The sequence below is a fragment of the Oncorhynchus keta genome, chromosome 22 (genome assembly GCF_023373465.1).
Source record: "Oncorhynchus keta strain PuntledgeMale-10-30-2019 chromosome 22, Oket_V2, whole genome shotgun sequence".
NCBI classification, from domain to species: Eukaryota; Metazoa; Chordata; class Actinopteri; order Salmoniformes; family Salmonidae; genus Oncorhynchus; species Oncorhynchus keta.
Window position 1 is genome coordinate 28504505 of NC_068442.1, and position 19866 is coordinate 28524370.

Consider the following 19866-nt stretch of genomic DNA (forward strand, 5'->3'; position numbering starts at 1 on the left):
TATATAGCCTCCACATTGACTCTGTACCGGAACCCCCTGTATATAGCCTCCACATTGACTCTGTACCATTGGTACCCCTGTATATAGCCTCCACATTGACTCTGTACCGGTACCCCCTGTATATAGCCTCCACTTTGACTCTGTACCGGAACCCCTGTATGTAGCCTCCACATTGACTCTGTACCGGTACCCCCTGTATGTAGCCTCCACATTGACTCTGTACCGGTACCCCTTGTATATAGCCTCCACATTGACTCTGTACCGGAACCCCTGTATATAGCCTCCACATTGACTCTGTACCGGTACCCCCTGTATATAGCCTCCACATTGACTCTGTACCGGTACCCCCTGTATATAGCCTCCACATTGACTCTGTACCGGTACCCCCTGTATATAGCCTCCACATTGACTCTGTACCGGTACCCTCTGTATATAGCTTCCACATTGACTCTGTACCGGTACCCCCTGTATATAGCTTCCACATTGACTCTGTACCGGTACCCTCTGTATATAGCTTCCACATTGACTCTGTACCGGTACCCCCTGTATATAGCCTCCACATTGACTCTGTACCGGTACCCCCTGTATATAGCCTCCACATTGACTCTGTACCGGTACCCCCTGTATATAGCCTCCACATTGACTCTGTACCGGTACCCCCTGTATATAGCCTCCACATTGACTCTGTACCGGTACCCCCTGTATATAGCCTCCACATTGACTCTGTACCGGAACCCCCTGTATATAGCCTCCACATTGACTCTGTACCGGTACCCCCTGTATATAGCCTCCACATTGACTCTGTACCGGTACCCCCTGTATATAGCCTCCACATTGACTCTGTACCGGAACCCCCTGTATATAGCCTCCACATTGACTCTGTACCGGTACCCCCTGTATATAGCCTCCACATTGACTCTGTACCGGTACCCCCTGTATATAGCCTCCACATTGACTCTGTACCGGAACCCCCTGTATGTAGCCTCCACATTGACTCTGTACCGGTACCCCCTGTATGTAGCCTCCACATTGACTCTGTACCGGTACCCCCTGTATATAGCCTCCACATTGACTCTGTACCGGTACCCCCTGTATATAGCCTCCACATTGACTCTGTACCGGTACCCCCTGTATATAGCCTCCACATTGACTCTGTACCGGTACCCCTTGTATATAGCCTCCACATTGACTCTGTACCGGAACCCCCTGTATATAGCCTCCACATTGACTCTGTACCGGTACCCCCTGTATATAGCCTCCACATTGACTCTGTACCGGTACCCCCTGTATATAGCCTCCACATTGACTCTGTACCGGTACCCCCTGTATATAGCCTCCACATTGACTCTGTACCGGTACCCCCTGTATATAGCCTCCACATTGACTCTGTACCGGTACCCTCTGTATATAGCTTCCACATTGACTCTGTACCGGTACCCCCTGTATATAGCTTCCACATTGACTCTGTACCGGTACCCCCTGTATATAGCTTCCACATTGACTCTGTACCGGTACCCCCTGTATATAGCCTCCACATTGACTCTGTACCGGTACCCCCTGTATATAGCCTCCACATTGACTCTGTACCGGTACCCCCTGTATATAGCCTCCACATTGACTCTGTACCGGTACCCCCTGTATATAGCCTCCACATTGACTCGGTACCGGAACCCCCTGTATATAGCCTCCACATTGACTCTGTACCGGAACCCCCTGTATATAGCCTCCACATTGACTCTGTACCGGTACCCCCTGTATATAGCCTCCACATTGACTCTGTACCGGAACCCCCTGTATGTAGCCTCCACATTGACTCTGTACCGGTACCCCCTGTATATAGCCTCCACATTGACTCTGTACCGGTACCCCCTGTATATAGCCTCCACATTGACTCTGTACCGGAACCCCCTGTATGTAGCCTCCACATTGACTCTGTACCGGTACCCCCTGTATGTAGCCTCCACATTGACTCTGTACCGGTACCCCCTGTATATAGCCTCCACATTGACTCTGTACCGGAACCCCCTGTATGTAGCCTCCACATTGACTCTGTACCGGTACCCCCTGTATGTAGCCTCCACATTGACTCTGTACCGGTACCCCCTGTATATAGCCTCCACATTGACTCTGTACCGTACCCCCTGTAGCCTCCCCCTGTATATAGCCTCCACATTGACTCTGTACCGGTACCCCCTGTATATAGCCTCCACATTGACTCTGTACCGGTACCCCCTGTATATAGCCTCCACATTGACTCTGTACCGGTACCCTCTGTATATAGCCTCCACATTGACTCTGTACCGGTACCCCCTGTATATAGCCTCCACATTGACTCTGTACCGGTACCCCTGTATATAGCCTCCACATTGACTCTGTACCGGTACCCCCTGTATATAGCCTCCACATTGACTCTGTACCGGTACCCTCTGTATATAGCCTCCACATTGACTCTGTACCGGTACCCCCTGTATATAGCCTCCACATTGACTCTGTACCGGTACCCCCTGTATATAGCCTCCACATTGACTCTGTACCGGTACCCCCTGTATATAGCCTCCACATTGACTCTGTACCGGTACCCCTGTATATAGCCTCCACATTGACTCTGTACCGGTACCCTCTGTATATAGCCTCCACATTGACTCTGTACCGGTACCCCCTGTATATAGCCTCCACATTGACTCTGTACCGGAACCCCCTGTATATAGCCTCCACATTGACTCTGTACCGGTACCCTCTGTATATAGCCTCCACATTGACTCTGTACCGGTACCCCTGTATATAGCCTCCACATTGACTCTGTACCGGAACCCCCTGTATATAGCCTCCACATTGACTCTGTACCGGAACCCCCTGTATATAGCCTCCACATTGACTCTGTACCGGTACCCCTGTATATAGCCTCCACATTGACTCTGTACCGGTACCCCCTGTATATAGCCTCCACATTGACTCTGTACCGGTACCCCTTGTATATAGCCTCCACATTGACTCTGTACCGGTACCCCTGTATATAGCCTCCACATTGACTCTGTACCGGTACCCTCTGTATATAGCCTCCACATTGACTCTGTACCGGTACCCCCTGTATATAGCCTCCACATTGACTCTGTACCGGAACCCCTGTATATAGCCTCCACATTGACTCTGTACCGGTACCCTCTGTATATAGCCTCCACATTGACTCTGTACCTGGTAGCCCCCCTGTATATAGCCTCCACATTGACTCTGTACCGGAACCCCTGTATATAGCCTCCACATTGACTCTGTACCGGTACCCCCTGTATATAGCCTCCACCTATAGCCTCCTGTATATAGCCTCCACATTGACTCTGTACCGGTACCCCCTGTATATAGCCTCCACATTGACTCTGTACCGGTACCCCTGTATATAGCCTCCACATTGACTCTGTACCATTGACTCTGTACCCCCTGTATATAGCCTCCACATTGACTCTGTACCGGTACCCCCTGTATATAGCCTCCACATTGACTCTGTACCGGTACCCCTGTATATAGCCTCCACATTGACTCTGTACCGGAACCCCTGTATATAGCCTCCACATTGACTCTGTACCGGTATATACCCCCTGTATATAGCCTCCACATTGACTCTGTACCGGAACCCCCTGTATATAGCCTCCACATTGACTCTGTACCGGAACCCCCTGTATATAGCCTCCACATTGACTCTGTACCGGAACCCCCTGTATATAGCCTCCACATTGACTCTGTACCGGAACCCCCTGTATATAGCCTCCACATTGACTCTGTACCGGAACCCCCTGTATATAGCCTCCACATTGACTCTGTACCGGTACCCCCTGTATATAGCCTCCACATTGACTCTGTATATAGCCTCCACATACCGGAACCCCTGTATATAGCCTCCACATTGACTCTGTACCGGAACCCCTGTATATAGCCTCCACATTGACTCTGTACCGGAACCCCCTGTATATAGCCTCCACATTGACTCTGTACCGGAACCCCGGAACCCCCTGTATATAGCCTCCACATTGACTCTGTACCGGAACCCCCTGTATATAGCCTCCACATTGACTCTGTACCGGTACCCCCTGTATATAGCCTCCACATTGACTCTGTACCGGAACCCCTGTATATAGCCTCCACATTGACTCTGTACCATTGGTACCCCCTGTATATAGCCTCCACATTGACTCTGTACCGGAACCCCCTGTATATAGCCTCCACATTGACTCTGTACCGGTACCCCTGTATATAGCCTCCACATTGACTCTGTACCGGAACCCCTTGTATATAGCCTCCACATTGACTCTGTACCGGAACCCCCTGTATATAGCCTCCACATTGACTCTGTACCGGAACCCCCTGTATATAGCCTCCACATTGACTCTGTACCGGTACCCCCTGTATATAGCCTCCACATTGACTCTGTACCGGTACCCCCTGTATATAGCCTCGCTACCGTTATTTTATTGTTGCTCCTTATTTATTTGTTATTTGATTTGTTTAATTTTCACTTCAGTTTATTTGACTGATTTCACTGTAAGGTGAAATCTGAACATCTGTTGCGTTCGGCGCATGTGACAAATACAATTTGATTTGATTTTGATTCTTGCCATCAATTTGTACAAAGTATTTATTACTATGTTCCGGCTCCCCGACCATCCGCTCAAGGAAACATCATCCAACAGCTGAATGTAACTGGGGACCCCTGCCATATAGTTTGTGCTGTAAGTCTGTGTATTGTTTTGTCTGTCTGTAGTTTGGGAACTGAGAAGAGGTTGCTCATCCGCTTTGAACTGGACAGTGACTGTGGCAAAACTCTGAGATAAGACACCAAAAAGGCTACTTTCTGCTCATCAATTGAAGTAACAACACAAATACCACAATGTGAACTCATTTAGCTAGGCAAACAGGAAGCATTGTTTATTTTGTTCTCGGAAAAAGAACGTATCGAAACTGGAAGGATTGCCAGTATAAATATCAGACCTCTCCCATAACTCATAGACATGACATCTATCTCCCCACAGCTTCAGTCTCTCACCTTCTTTTTCTGCTTCATGTTCCCTGGATCCTTCAGTCTGAGAGAATGTCATTTTGGGGCTGACCATCTGTAGAAACTAGCAGAGATTCTGAAGAGCTGTTCTGCTCAGTTGGTCAAACTGAGGTGAGAATGGGACTGGGAAAACTGCCTGACCTTTGAGATAATGAACCTGAAACTCATCAAATTTGAAAAAGTTAAAATAACACCACTGAATTTGAAAGAATCACAGAAGTACAGCATGATTGGCAGTAGAAGGATGATAATACACTGAACAAAGATATAAATGCAACATGCAACAATTTCAACTATTTTATTGAGTTACAGTTTATAAGGAAATCAGTCAATTGAAATCAATTAATTTAGGCCATAATCTATGGATTTGACATGTCTGGGCAGGGGTGTAGCCATGGGTGGGCCTGGGAGGGTATAGGCCCACCAACTGGGGAGCTAGGCCCAGTCAATCAGAATGACTGTTTTCATACAAAAGGGCTATATTACAGACATAAATATTCCTCAGCCCCCTCTCCCCTCAGACGATCCCGCAGGTGAAGAAGCCGGATGTGGAGGTCCTGGGCCGGTGTGGTTACACCTGGTCTGCGGTTGTGAGACCAAATTCTCTAAAACTAAGTTGGAAGCAGCTTCTGGTAGAGAAATGGACATTCAATTCTCTGGTAGGCATTCCTGTAGTCGGCATGCCCATTGCACGCTCCCTCAAAACTTCAGACATCTGTGGCATTGTGTTGTGTGACAAAACTGCACATTTTAGAATGGCTTTTTATTGTCCCCAGCACAAGGTGCACCTGTGTAGTGAGCATGCTGTTTAATCTGCATCTTGATATGCCACATCTGTTAGGTGGATGGATTATCTTGGCAAAGGAGAAATGCTCACTAACAGGGATGTAAAAAAAAATGTGCAAAGAATATGAGAGAAATAAGCTTTTTTTGTGTATGGAACATTTCTGGTATCTTTTATTTCAGCTCATGAAACATGGGACCAACACTTTATAGTATTTTTTTCCTCTATGATTCTGGGGAACACTGTTTTCTCTTGTGTATGTAGGTTATCCTGTAACACCATGCAGAGAGAAGGCATTTTGGCTCTACAGAACAGCCTGACTGCACTGTCCTCATTACACACCCTGGAGTGAGCCCGCACGCACGCACGCACGCAAGCACACACACACACACACACACACCCACACACATACACTGATGATTAACTCTGCAAGTTATTGGAAGTGAAATTACTGACTTTTTCCCTTCAGTATAAGAAACAACGGACTGAATGTTCAGGTGATTGAAGACTTGGTGAAGCAGCTGAGGTGTGGTCATGTCCAACACTATATCAGGTGAGGAGGATATGGGAATAGCATTTGTGTGTGGGATCTCTTGTGTGAGTGTGTATGATTCAGGTTAACAGACTGTGTGTATTTCCCATCAGTATTGAGGAGACGTGGATCACAGCAGAAGCAGCTGTTAACCTGGTCTCCTGCTGCTTGAACCTGAACCACAACATACACACCATCAGGTGAGAATTCATGTTGGCATTGGGGTAATATTTAATGTATAGTAAAATAGAACATAATATTCATAATGTATGTGTGAACTTATTTTGCAGGGTAAACCACACCACTGTACACATTACTGTGGAAAAACGCACAAATCACACTCCTACCAGGTAAAGCTAAAATACATTTTCGTTATCTATTTGCAAAATATTTTTAGATGTGAAGATAAAGATAACAGCTCTTTCTGTTTTAACTGAGCTGGCTTCATTTGTGTTTCAGTGGTGATTCTGCAGACATGGCTAGCTCTCTGTCTACCGTGACCATCAGGTGAAAGCAGAGTCCTCTGTTATTCCAACATCAACAGGAATGTGTGTAAGATGGCTCACAATTGGTTACTGCATATTCTCCCTGTTGTATGTTCCTGCCTCTTGTGTTTCAGCCTAGTAGACTGTGCAGTACAAGGGCACCACCTAGTGTCTCTGCAGACTGTGCTCCAGAGATGCCCTCTTTGCTGCAGGACCTAGATTAAGTATCTGCGAGAAGGGACCTGGGAATACTTTGGAAGTAGTTAAAGTGTTTGTAATGTCTAATTTAGTTGTGTTAAGTTATACCTATTTCTTATTTTCCTCTAATTTGCCACACAACCGCATCGGTAGAGTGGGAGCAGAGTTGCTCTGCTCTGTCCTACCATCCTTAGTTAGTCTGAGGAAACTCTGGTGAGGCTTATGTTGTTGTGAATTTGGGGGTTGGAAGAGCTTTACATGGGTTTTGTAGGCCAAAGATGAATATCTTAGGATGCACATGAAAAATATAAACATGTTTATATTTTTCTCTAGTCTTGAGTCAAAAGAAACATCTGAAGATGTGGTATTGCTCCTTGCCGAGGGGTTGTTGCAGGCTAAAAGCCTTGAGAGCTTCAAGTAAGTGATTGTCAATTCTCTATTCCTACTTATGTTTCATTTCTGGCCCTGACTCTGACCTTTCACCACTCCCTCCCTCTTAGTTTTTCTGGTCATGTGATCAGTGACAGAGGAGCTGTAGTTCTGACCAGAACACTCCAGAACCTACCAAATATCAGAACAATCAAGTAATAACTGACACGCTTTGTTTCTCTACATATCACCCCTACCTGTATTCCCCCACCTGGCCAGTGACACAACAATACTTCTGCGGATCCCTCTGTCCCCCAGTCTGTCCCTGTGCTCTGGTTGGACAGCTGAAGGAGCATTGGACCTGGTCAAAGGGCTTGGACAGTGTCTCTCTCTGGAGGGGATCAGGTAAAAAACTTTCGCTCTTGAGATTCCCTCACCAACTCTGACCTCCCACTGCAGCACAGCATGACCACCATGACTGACAGCTATTCCTATGATATACTGTGTGTCCTGGGGTAAGGGTATGAGCTAAATACCTGTATCCTGTCTACAGCCTTGACTCTGCACAGCTGGATCAAGAGAGCACAGTCTCCTTGGCACAGGGACTATGACCTTCTTGACGAGGCTAAAGTGAGTAGAGCTTCCTGATAGAGAACGTAGTGGGCTTTGCCATGCCTGAGACAAATGTGGTGTAGAGTTATCTTTGCCAATGATTTGTGATCTGTCCGTAGTCTGAATAAGTATGTAACCATGGTGACTGGATCCCCAAGGGAGGGGACCACACTGGTCCTACTGGCCTCTCTGGAGGGGCTCAGAGCAATGGAGGAGAGTGAGTAGAATAATGATAACACGCATGTCAAGTAGTATCTGACTTCTGCATGAACTAGCCATCTCTTCTGATGTGGTATTGTCCATGTGTGTCCTGCAGGTTGGAAGGGATGAGGATGTCAGATAAATGAGTGGAGGAGCTTATCAAACACCTGCCCATCTGGACAGGCCTGAGGAAGATCAGGTAGGCTCCAGGGATTATTGAACTGGAGGAATGTCTAGGGAACAGACTTGGACAAAAAATAGTCAACATAACATGTGTCAAATTAAGCTAAGACATGCATCAGCAATCTGTCAAATGATCCAATGTTAGAACCTGTCAAAGTACCAGGTAATATTCAAATGGGCTTCATGGGTACAACTTTGGTGTGTTTAGGATTAAGGCAGACATTTTAAATTTGTCATCATGAAAGAGGTACAGTGTATTCAGACCCCTTGACTTTTTTCACATTTTGTTACGTTACAGCCTTATTCTAATATGAATTCATTTTTGCCCCCCTCATCAATCTACACAAAATACCCCATAATGACAAAGCAATATCACATTTACATAAGTATTCAGACCCTTTACTCAGTATTTTGTTGAAGCACCTTTGGAAGCTATTACAGCCTAGAGTCTTCTTGGGTATTACGCTACAAGCTTGGAACACCTGTATTTGGAGTGTTTCTCCCATTCTACTCTGCAGATCCTCTCAAACTCTGTCAGATTTGATAGGGAGCATCGCTGCACAACTATTCTTATACATTTTCACACACAATACATAGATTTTTATGTTGTGTTATTGACTTGACGTTTGTTTATGTGTAACTCTGTGTTATTGTTTTTTTGTCGCACTGCCTTGCTTTATCTTGGCCAGGTCGCAGTTGTAAATGACAACTTGTTCTCAACTGGTTGACCTGGTTGGTGAAATAAAAAAAATACAATTTTTAAATGTTCAGGTCTCTCCAGAGATGTTCGATCCGGTTCAAGTCCAAGCTCTGTCTGGGCCACTCAAGGACATTCAGAGACTTGTCCTGAAGCCACTCCTGCATTATCTTGGCTGTGTGCTTAGGGTCATTGTCCTGTTGGAAGGTCCTGAGCACTCTGGAGCAGGTTTTCATCAAGGATCTCTCTGTACTTTGCTCCATTCATCTTTCCCTCGATCCTGACTAGTCCCCACAGCTTGATGCTGCCACCACCATGCTTCACCATAGGGATGGTGCCAGGTTTCTCCAGACGTGACCCTTGTCATTCAGGCCAGAGAATCTTGTTTCTTATGGTGAGAGTCCTTTAGGTGCCTTTTGGCGTACTCTAAGCGGGCTGTCATGTGCCTTTTACTGAGGAGTGGCTTCCGTCTGGCCACTCTACCATAAAGGCCTGCTTGGTGGAGTGCTGCAGAGATGATTGTCCTTCTGGAAGGTTCTCCCATCTCCACAGAGGAACTCTGGAGCTCTGTCAGAGTGACCATCGGGTTCTTGGTCACCTCCCTTACCAAGGCCCTTCTCCACCGATTGCTCAGTTTGGCCGGGCGACCAGCTCGGTTCCAAACTTTTTTCATTTGAGAATGATGGATGCCACTGTGTTCTTGGACCTTCAATGCTGCAAAAATGTTTTGGTATACTTCCCCAGATCTGTGCCTCTCCTGTCTCAGAGCTCTACGGACAATTATTTTGAACTCATGGTTTTTGCTCTGACATGCACTGTCAACTGTGGGACCTTATACAGACAAGTGTGGGCCTTTCTAAATCATGTCCAATCAATTGAATTCACCACAGATGGACTCTAATCAAGTTGTAGAAACATCTCAAGGATGATCAATGTAAACAGGATGCACCTGAGCTCAAGTTCAAGTCGCATAGAAAAGAGTCTGAATACTTGTGTAAATAAGGTATTTCTGTTCTTTATTTGTATTAAATTTGCTAAAATGTATAAAAAACTATTTTTGATTTGTCAGTATTGTGTGTGGATTGATGAGGGAAAAAAATATTTAATCCAATTTAGAATAAGGCTGTAACGTAACATATGTAACAATAAGCCAAGGGGTCTGAATACTTTCCGAAAGCACTGTATAGAGAGGGTTCAAAGTTCTGATTGGTTTGTAAAGACACCTTTATTATACATTTAAATTATACCTTTATTATATTGTCCTCACAAAGTTCAGCTTATTCTACTTCCTGAACTGGTTCAGAGGAAACATACTGATATCATGAGCTATGATATGAAGTGAACCTGTTTCTCTCTCAATCATTAGAAGAGGAGAGTGTTGACCCAGATTTCTGTGTAAAACACAGACTGGGGCATCATTTAACTTCTTTATCTTTGTGTGTCAGCCTGTCATAACTATATTGGTGACCAAGCAGGAGAGGGGCTGATCCAGACCCTGGGTAAGACTGAGATGTCTTATTTGAGATAATATTTGAAGAGGTAGGGTTTCAGACATTTTCGGAAGACGGGCAGGGATTCTCCTGTAGGGGTGGAACGGCCAAGAGACCAGAGGTGGCTTGGAAAAGTAGATGGAAAATGTTTAGTTGAATTCTGTCAATCGTATTAATGTACTTATGCTGACTATCAATCAGCAATTGGGGTACTATCTTTGCTGTGTACAATGCCAGTAATACTCATTTGCTCTCCCTGTTTGACCAGACTGTGGAGGAATAGTATCTCTGCCAGTGATGCCCAGAGACTGAGACAGAGGGAGAAGAGGTTTAACTTCTCCTCCACGTTGCCTATGATCTACTCATTCAGCAGAACAGTCAACTTGCACTTTTATTTTTATCATATTTTATGCACTTAGAGACCACATTTCCTTAAAATTATAGCAGGTCATCAAATCAAACAATAAAATGATCCTTGTAGGGGGGGCAGTGAACCTTTATTCCAAACCTGGGAACTGGTCTCTATCGCTCTTTCTTCCTCTTCCTGGAAAGGTCTGTGTGTTGTCTCTATCCACTCTCATATTTATTTCTGCATTGATTTTGAGTCTGGGATTCATTGATTGCTTAAGGTTTGCAGAATGATTTATTTTTCACATCTGACTAAAAGGGCCTGTGAGACAAGTCAATTTGTTCTCTTGAACTGCTGGATTCTAATTCTGTCATTGCTCATGTTTCAAATCAAAGTTTATTTGTCACATGCGCCGAATAAAACAGGTGTAAACCTTACAGTGAAATGCTGACTTACAGGCTCTAACCAATGGTGCATTTTATCTACTAATTTATTCCTTAAACTTGTTGTGTTTTGTTTTGTGTGGCATATTTCTTGTTTACTTGTTTTTGTAATGTCAATTTTGATGTTTTATTATGACATGCACTGGTCTAATAAAGTGGGAGACAAGTCTTCTTCTTCATATTCTATGCTATGTAAATAGTGATTTTCTTTATCTGAACTTACCTCTAGATGGCAATACAATTTCACAATATACGGTTCTATTCTGAATCAAGACATAAATAACCTCCAGTCATCTCCATTTGAAATGTTTACACAATTAATATTTGTTTTTGTCTTCTTTATTTGACAAAATAACCAATACTCACTGATGTAAATGATGAGCTGTTTGACTATATTGTACCTTGTAAATTGAGACTGACAGAGTGTTTTGGCAAATGAGACAGCAGTGCACCAGATTCAATCAAACACTGGGGTATATTCTCCCACAAAAAGTTGAGTGACCTTCAACTATGTCATGTGATGTAATATACTGTACTTCTGTGTCAAACATATTGGCACTGAGATGTACAGAATTGGTCCCTATTTGAGTGATACCTGATTACACAAAAAGCCTATATGTTAAGAAAATATGTAGCTTAGTCTATGTATTACCAAACCAGAGCATTTATATTTTCATTTTGCTGAAGGCAATTATCCCAGAATAGAGCGCGTGTGATTCGGGCGGAGTTCAGAGCAATGCGCGACTACTAGTATCGCTCCTCTACACCACTCGGCTAGAGACTGTAACAGCGCAGAATGACCTGCCCCCGTGGCGAACTACAACAATTTGTTTTCCCCTGATGATATTTTTTGACATCATGAAAATAACTTCAATTTGTGCATAGGGAGAAAAGTGTTTGAGCTATCAAGAAATAAGGAATCTTCAGAGAAGAGAAGTGGGTAGAGTAGTACTTAAATCACGTTTACTAAGGTAAGTGAATATTGGGGCTCTTGGGCAGTGTATTTTTGTCATGTGCTATTCACGGTATGCATATTATGTCTGGAAATATGTAGATTAAGTAAATTAATGACTCTGAAATTAAAATGCAAGGTGTTCAAAGGTGTGCTGCAAATTCAAATATTACCAGTGAATTTGGGATATTGATATATTGTAATTCTCAATGTACTACTTCTGAAACTGTAAACTGATGTAAATATTTAGGCTTGCACACAGGATATGTCAGTGGTTATTGTGAACATAATGTTTGTGTCACATACAGATCTACAGAAAACTCTCACAAAGCTCAAGCTGTCAAGCACAAGAGTAAACAGAGACAGTTGTCACTAGCTCTAAAGCAGAAATGTCAGTCTTCTCATAGACCCATGTCTTTACTTCTCTGGTTCTCTCCTGTCTGTCTATTAAAATGGGGACGTAGCTTATCTCTGTTGGTCTCTTGCTCTCTGCATTGCTCCATCTCTCTCTGGATTTTTTTCGTTGTTAAAATATATTCTGAAATCTATACCATTTCTATTGTACGCCATCCATCAAAGGTGGAGAAACTCTGTTCCCTTCTCACCCACCCTCATAAGTATTCTCCAGTGACATTTGCACTCTCACAGTAGAGCAGATGATGCAGATGGGAATTCAATTTACATCATGGGTTGAAAATGGTCTTGATAGATAATAATCTTGATAAATAGCAATCTATGCATATTTCTCACAGTTTGTGTTGATTTAGCCTGGACCATTTGCACATGTAGCATTATTACTGGCACAAGAGCCAATTTAATATTTTTACCATCTGAATGGTCTGAGAAAAGGTTGCCCAAGGGGCATCTGGGGGGGGGGGGACAACCAGCCCTGTATTTACCTGTGGGGAGGCCACTTCCTCTGCCACACAGACAGGAAGACAACATGACACTGAGGGTGGTGACCTGGGTCTGTAACTCACAGATCGCCAGTCTTTAAGGTTGCCTACTGTATTCAACTCAGTTTTCGGTAAAGTATCAAAGTTCCTATTTGAACTTCAATACACAAACAGTATGTGGCATTGTCTTTTGACATTCCAATCACTGACAGTTCTAGGCTTCCTTAAAATTGCAGTGTCTGCCTCTCCTCTGTAGCCACTTACTTATATCCCATAGCGATGTTTCCCCTATATTTTCCCCCTACATGTTTCCCCAGCATCCATTTAAAAGCGAGATGCGCTTTGGCTCAATAACTGGAAGTCTATGGGAACAGCTAGCATGTCATTGTATTAATGCTAGTAGCAATGCAGCCCCCTCCTCCCAACCCGTTACCGTTACCACCACTACTGAAAAAAATCCTAGGGAAAACACTGCATAGTATTGCCCCATTCCCCTATTCCCCACAAATATGCATATTGTACCCTGGCAAAGAAAATGCTCAATTTCTGCCACTTGTCAGCATACACCAGGGCAGACACGTAATTAGAGTGTTAGAGTAAATTACCATGTACGTTGTGTTTACTGTGCTATTAAGGTGAGTGAGGCACAGTTTACAGTTTGAGCGATAAGGAGTTGTTGGTGTGTGTGTGTTTGGATTGTCGATCTCTCTGTTTGTATAAGGATAAGGATGATTATGCTGTTGATTTGGTAACAATACAAGTTTTCCATGACATCATCAGCCATCAGAAGTGAACAAATAGAATGTGGCTATTATGCTGAAAATGGCCCTTATGGTCAGGTTATATATGGCCAAAGCTTTGCCTTAGGTGTGAAGAGTGTTTCAGTCACTCCAGTGACTGTAATGTTGGATGGACTGAACCTGAGGGGCTGTTTAGGGATATGGGGTGAGTTATCCCCCTTTTTACTTTAGGTATGTGAGCAATACTATGCTGATGTCTTCAGTATAATATTTTTACGGATATCAAAACAACATTTAACCGTTTACATTATACAAGCGAATGAGAATATGATACTTTACTTTTGCGCACTTGCTTGCGCATACATACATCCATGAAGATTGATTATGATTTGGTTGGCAGTGTGTGATGTGTGTGTTTGTGTGACGGAACACGTCCGTATGCTCCCTTTGTACACTTTTTCCATTTGCTTTGGTTGAACCTAATTATTGGTAACGGAAGACCTTCATATGGTAAGAGCTTCATAGAGAGCCTCATCTATAGTGCTTATATAAAAAAGTCCATTAACCATATCAGAAAATGACAATGTAGGTAAATAATCATTTTGGTTTTAGTTGGATTTACAGTGGTTTTATTAAAACCTTATATTGAATTACTTAAGTTAATAAATGATGCTATAACATATGCAGTTGCACATCTGTGATCTCTAGGGAATATAACCAATTTCCTGGTTCCACTAGTAGTGGAAGGAGGGTCTTCCACAATGGCACATCAGTATCTTAGCAACAAGAGCTCTCACCATACTCATCATGTCCTTACAAATTACATTACCTGTGCATGAATGTTTGACAGAGTACAGATCTCATTAGTTATTCTCTCATATGACACATGATGGACCACTGTACTAGATAAATTATTGTGTGTGTGGCCCTGACCTTTGTTTTTCTTGCAGCTGAATTGATTTAGGTAACTCTCTGGATACTGCACATGGATAAAATTACATTTTTATGTTCTATTGAATATGGAATATGAGGTCTCTGTAGGTCTCAAATGTTCTGTCATTAACCACCCTGCATTAAGGATCCCCATGTTTTTGTCAGTCTCTCTACCTTATTTTGAATCTATGAGTCTACAGAACGCCCAGTGCTACAGTAATGTCATTCATAGTGCTGTTTCTCTTTGCTGTGTATGTTCCCAGGCTGTGGGAGGGCTGACAATCCTGCCGGCATGGCCTACACGCTAGGCACGGGGCCCGACTCTGGGCCAACCGTGAGTCCCCAGCACTGCATCACCAGGGTGGAGCTGTCTGTGTGCTGCGGCAACCTGCTGGACAGAGATGTGACCTCCAAGTCAGACCCCTTCTGTGTGCTATTCAATGAGGTGGACAGCAGCTGGGTTGAGGTGATGAGGGGAGGGGTGGACATGGGTGGAAAAGGGTGGATGAATAATGATTCATGGCGAGAGGAGGGAAATGGTTGCTGGAAAAGTAGAAGGAATGGGTGACTGACTGGAGGGTAGTATAGAGGTAAAAAAAAAAGAAGAATTTGTGGTTATGATGAAAGTTGGAACAAGGATGATACTGAGAGATGCTAAAAGAGAGAGTTAAAAATGAAAAGCAAACTACTTGAGAGGGTGAAATAAACATTACGAAGAAATTTCCTCTCACTGTTGAATGCTCTCAATGTTTTATCACTTACTAGTCAAGTTTGCAATAACACTGAGTGTTCTGTATAAACCAGGGAAATTGTGGATTTTTTAAAACCTTTATTTAACTAGGCATGTCAGTTAAGAACTAATTCTAGGGACACTGCCTTGTTCAGGGGCAGAATGACAGATTTGTACCTTGCCAGCTTGGGGATTTGAGCTTGCATCCTTTCATTTACTAGCCCAATGCTCTACCCAGTAGGCTACCCTGCCATCCACCTTTCTGCACCTATCAATATACTATGGAGAAACATTAATCCACAGCTGTCTGAAGCCATGTTGCCTAACACAGTTACAAAGTCATTTTGGCTATATTGTAAAAATGCATGAAAAAATAAGCTTTCTGGCCTTACTATAAGGTTAGAGTTAGCAGTGTGGTTAGGTTTAAAATCACATTATAAGAAGAGAAATTGTAGAACTAGGCAGGGCTCATGTGTGTGTGTGTGTGTGTGTGTGTGTGTGTGTGTGTGTGTGTGTGTGTGTGTGTGTGTGCGCGCTCTGGGTACCCTCTCAGTGCCAGGGAAAAACATGCCTGCCTGCCTGGGTAGTGTTCTGTTGAGGCAGGCTGAGTGTGTTCCTGCAGGCCTGAGCTGTCGGTCAACAGGGCAGGCTCCAACATGAAACCAGCATAGCGGTTGCTGCAGTAACCATGGAAACGTGGATGGAAACAAAGGAATCATGATGTTCTTAATGTGTGGAAAGAGAAATGTGGAATGGAACTAACAGGCAAACAGGGAAGGGACATGGATTTGAAAACGGGTAGCCTATGTATAAAAAGTACGTGTGTGCTATTCCGGGGGTGTAAAATAGTCATCCTCACAATGGTTTCTCTTTGGATCATGATGAAAGCTACAGCATATGAAACACAAAACGATACACACACAGCCAGAAAACATACGGCAGAGCAGGCATTGAGAAGTGAAGGGTTTTTCTCCCTGTCCGTCTAGGCGTGAGAGAGGGGTTCACTCTGGGTGGAGTGGCCATCTGTTCTGTGGGGGTAAAGAGGGACGTGTGATAACACAGAAAGGGGAGGGGGTAACAATCAGAAGGTGGTTGGAGAGACACAGAGACTCAGGGTTCCAGTCAAACAGACAAAGCAGAGAAGAAACATATACAGTCTGCCCCGCTCTAGGCTCAGCGATGGGAGAACAAGAGGGGGTGATGAGTATGTGTACATCTTCTATCAGTCTGAGTCAGACATACACTGTGTTAGTCACCACCACCTGGTTTTATCTTTCACATGAACAAGACCTTATCAACCTTCAACACCCCCACATGTCCACCCTCCACCTCCGCTGTGTGCGCGCGGTGGTTGTGTGTGAGTACAGTACTTGTTTGAGAAAAACATAGTGTATTCCTGTGTATTATTTTCAGATTGGTCGAACAGAGACTGCAGTGAATAACCTGAATCCAGTGTTTGGGGTGAAGTTTAAGGTGGACTACCATTTTGAGGAGGTCCAGAAGCTCAAGTTTGCCCTGTTTGATGAGGACAAGTGCAGCAGCCAGCTGTATGAGCATGACTTCCTGGGAGAGTACATCTGTACACTGGGGGTGGTATGCTACATGTCACACTGTTCTTGGAGTCTGTCTGTGACCCCTTTCTGCATCTGTTTATCACTTGCTTATGTTTATCTGCAGTTGGGCATTTCACTCCTCACTCACTTCTCTCTCTGGTCTGTGACCTTTAGATTGTGTCCAATAAGAAACTTCACCGACCACTAACCTTGGCCAATAGCAAGCCAGCTGGGAAGGGAACCATCACAGTGAGAACATCATACTTATATACCTCATTCCCACAAAGAAATCCAAGAACCATAAACATGTCCCCACACACACACACACACACACACACACACACACACACACACACACACACACACACACACACACACACACACACACAGTAACAGTTGGTCTTGTATGCAGATAACTGCGCTGGAACTGTCAGACAATAGAATAATCACATTGACATTGTGTGGGAGAAAGCTTGACAAGAAGGTAAGAGTTACTGCTACTATATTACCATCTCTGTTAAAAGGTTCTTACTTAATATATGGAACAACAATAATATTTTGTCCATTTATATTTTACATTTGAGTCATTTAGCAGATGCTCTTATCCAGAGCTACTTTAATTAGTGTATTAATCTTAAAGTTGCAAAGTCAGAGATAGTAAGAGGAAAAAACAGTCAAGTGCAAGAGTTAGTTCACACAATTGTATTTGTATTTTTATAGTGGTATGCTGGCAGCTTTGTGGGCCATTGTCAAAACAGATTGTTTTGTTTTGTAGGATTTCTTTGGTAAATCAGACCCCTACCTAGAGTTCCATAAGCAAGGAGATGATGGGAAATGGATGTTAGTCCACAGGACAGAGGTGAGTTGGTCGGGGGTGGCTGTTTAAACTATTTAAATGTCAATACTGCAGAACTGTGTGTTAAATCACCAAACGAGGTGTCTTACCACCTGCTGTCAACAGTAACTGGATAGGCTTGGATTTGCTTCTGAGTTCTGTATTCCAAGTAACATGGAAGAAGTGTTCTCACTGTACCCGTTTTTGTGCTGCAGGTGATAAAGAACACTCTGGACCCGGTGTGGAAGCCCTTCACAGTACCACTCATCTCCCTCTGTAACGGGGACGTGGACAGGAGCATCAAGGTGAGTAAAGGTTTATCAACATGTACATTCATCTGAGGGCGATGGTATGAAAATGGAATCCCCTTTAGATACAGTATGTAAATAGCCAAATACATTTTAAGAAGTTATTTATTGTGGTATTACTGTATGTTGTCTCGTATTTTAGGTACTGTGCTATGATTACGACAACGATGGAGGCCATGACTTCATTGGAGAATTTCAGACCACTGTCAACAAGATGAGTGAAGCCCAAAATTCACTGGAGGTGAGGGATGGATTTGAGAGCTACTCCAGTTTATCTATGGGGGTTTGTTCTGCATGCTTTAGTCGTGCTGTGGTGTGGATCAAACACAATTTTTACATTGTCTCAACTCTCAGTGTTCTCCACACTGTGAGTGGATGACTCACTTAAGACACTGCAGTTAACACAGCAGTTAACACAGCTCAACCATTTCTGAATGGAAGACACCTGTTCATTTGGATATTCACAAGAGCTTATTTACGCCTTGTTTTTAACCTCGTTAATACATGTTGGGTTATGCTTTATTTTACAGCCCGGCCACACCTGGAGAGCTCTGTATTTGACTTACGTTTTTCGCTCCTGACTTCCTGTTGAAAACCTTGTGTCATTAGCTAATGGCAGAAATGCAAATACAGCCGATGTGAGAGTGTACATTGTGTGGATGTGCAGAGGGGTCCCAGTGGTAATTTCTTACTCTGTTCTTCTGCTCCAGATCGAATTTGAATGCATTAATCCCAAGAAACAGAAGAAGAAAAAGAGCTACAAAAACTCTGGAATCATCATTCTGAAGTCATGCAAGGTGAACCAAAACACATAGAGTCTAATAGATATAGTGTACACTATCCCTCTTAATGACTAATTAGTCAACACACTATGGCAACTGCAAAATGCATATTAAGTCTAAAAGGAGACTGCCTTTTAATTAAATTATGAATGCACATTAAATCCTTATGCACACAGCTAATGACTTTCCTTCATAATATTTTTTTTATTACAAACAAAATGCCTGTAATTTTGGTTTTGCTGCAGGCAGCGATTAGAGTAATGGCTCAAATCGCTATTAAATGTATTTATTAATATCAGCACAAAACACCTGTCAGTCTCACACAGTCAACCAGGGGCTGCTGCAGTAATCACCTTTGTTCAGGCAGCCAATTACTGAGTATGGAGACTACTCAATCCTATCAAAGTGCCACTTCCGTGCCTTCTCCAATTATTTATCTATAGGAAAAATCATTTGAACTTGATACAGTATAGATGAAATGGTATGAGCAGAGTTAGAATAATCTTTGAATACTGCATCCTCAGGTTGAAAGGGACTATACCTTCCTGGACTATATTTTAGGTGGATGCCAAATCATGTTCACTGTGAGTATGTCATCACTTACCTCAATGTGTCTCCCATGTTTTACCTGTAAACTCTGACCCTGTACTCCCACTCTCTACCTGTAAACTCTGACCCTGTACTCCCATTTTCTACCTGTAAACTCTGACCCTTTACTCCCACTCTCTACCTGTAAATTCTGACCCTGTA

The 19866-nt window shown here is 43.6% G+C and overlaps 1 protein-coding gene and 1 long non-coding RNA gene across 6 annotated transcripts in view; both read left to right on the forward strand.

The window, feature by feature from the left end:
- The first annotated feature begins 6889 nt into the window (after window positions 1-6889).
- LOC118401287 (uncharacterized) lies at window positions 6890-11565 on the forward strand. Of its 5 annotated transcripts, XR_008075472.1 has the most exons (6): window positions 6890-7817; window positions 7966-8042; window positions 8144-8241; window positions 8341-8424; window positions 10551-10604; window positions 10864-11565. It is a non-coding gene; the product is annotated as an uncharacterized LOC118401287 (long non-coding RNA). The 5 variants fall into 5 exon arrangements; XR_004829224.2 differs by lacking the exon at window positions 10551-10604; XR_008075473.1 differs by having other exon boundaries at window positions 6890-7460; window positions 7692-7817; window positions 8341-11565.
- Window positions 11566-12139: 574 nt separating this feature from the next.
- LOC118401290 (copine-2-like) overlaps window positions 12140-19866 on the forward strand; it is a 36110-nt gene continuing 28383 nt past the window's right edge. The window contains exons 1-10 of the mRNA XM_035798669.2: window positions 12140-12358; window positions 15172-15374; window positions 17052-17231; window positions 17366-17440; window positions 17604-17675; window positions 17967-18050; window positions 18242-18331; window positions 18477-18575; window positions 19045-19131; window positions 19641-19700. Coding sequence (XP_035654562.1) covers window positions 15201-15374; window positions 17052-17231; window positions 17366-17440; window positions 17604-17675; window positions 17967-18050; window positions 18242-18331; window positions 18477-18575; window positions 19045-19131; window positions 19641-19700 — 921 coding nt within the window. The 5' untranslated portion in view covers window positions 12140-12358; window positions 15172-15200. The remainder of the gene's footprint in view (window positions 12359-15171; window positions 15375-17051; window positions 17232-17365; window positions 17441-17603; window positions 17676-17966; window positions 18051-18241; window positions 18332-18476; window positions 18576-19044; window positions 19132-19640; window positions 19701-19866) is intronic.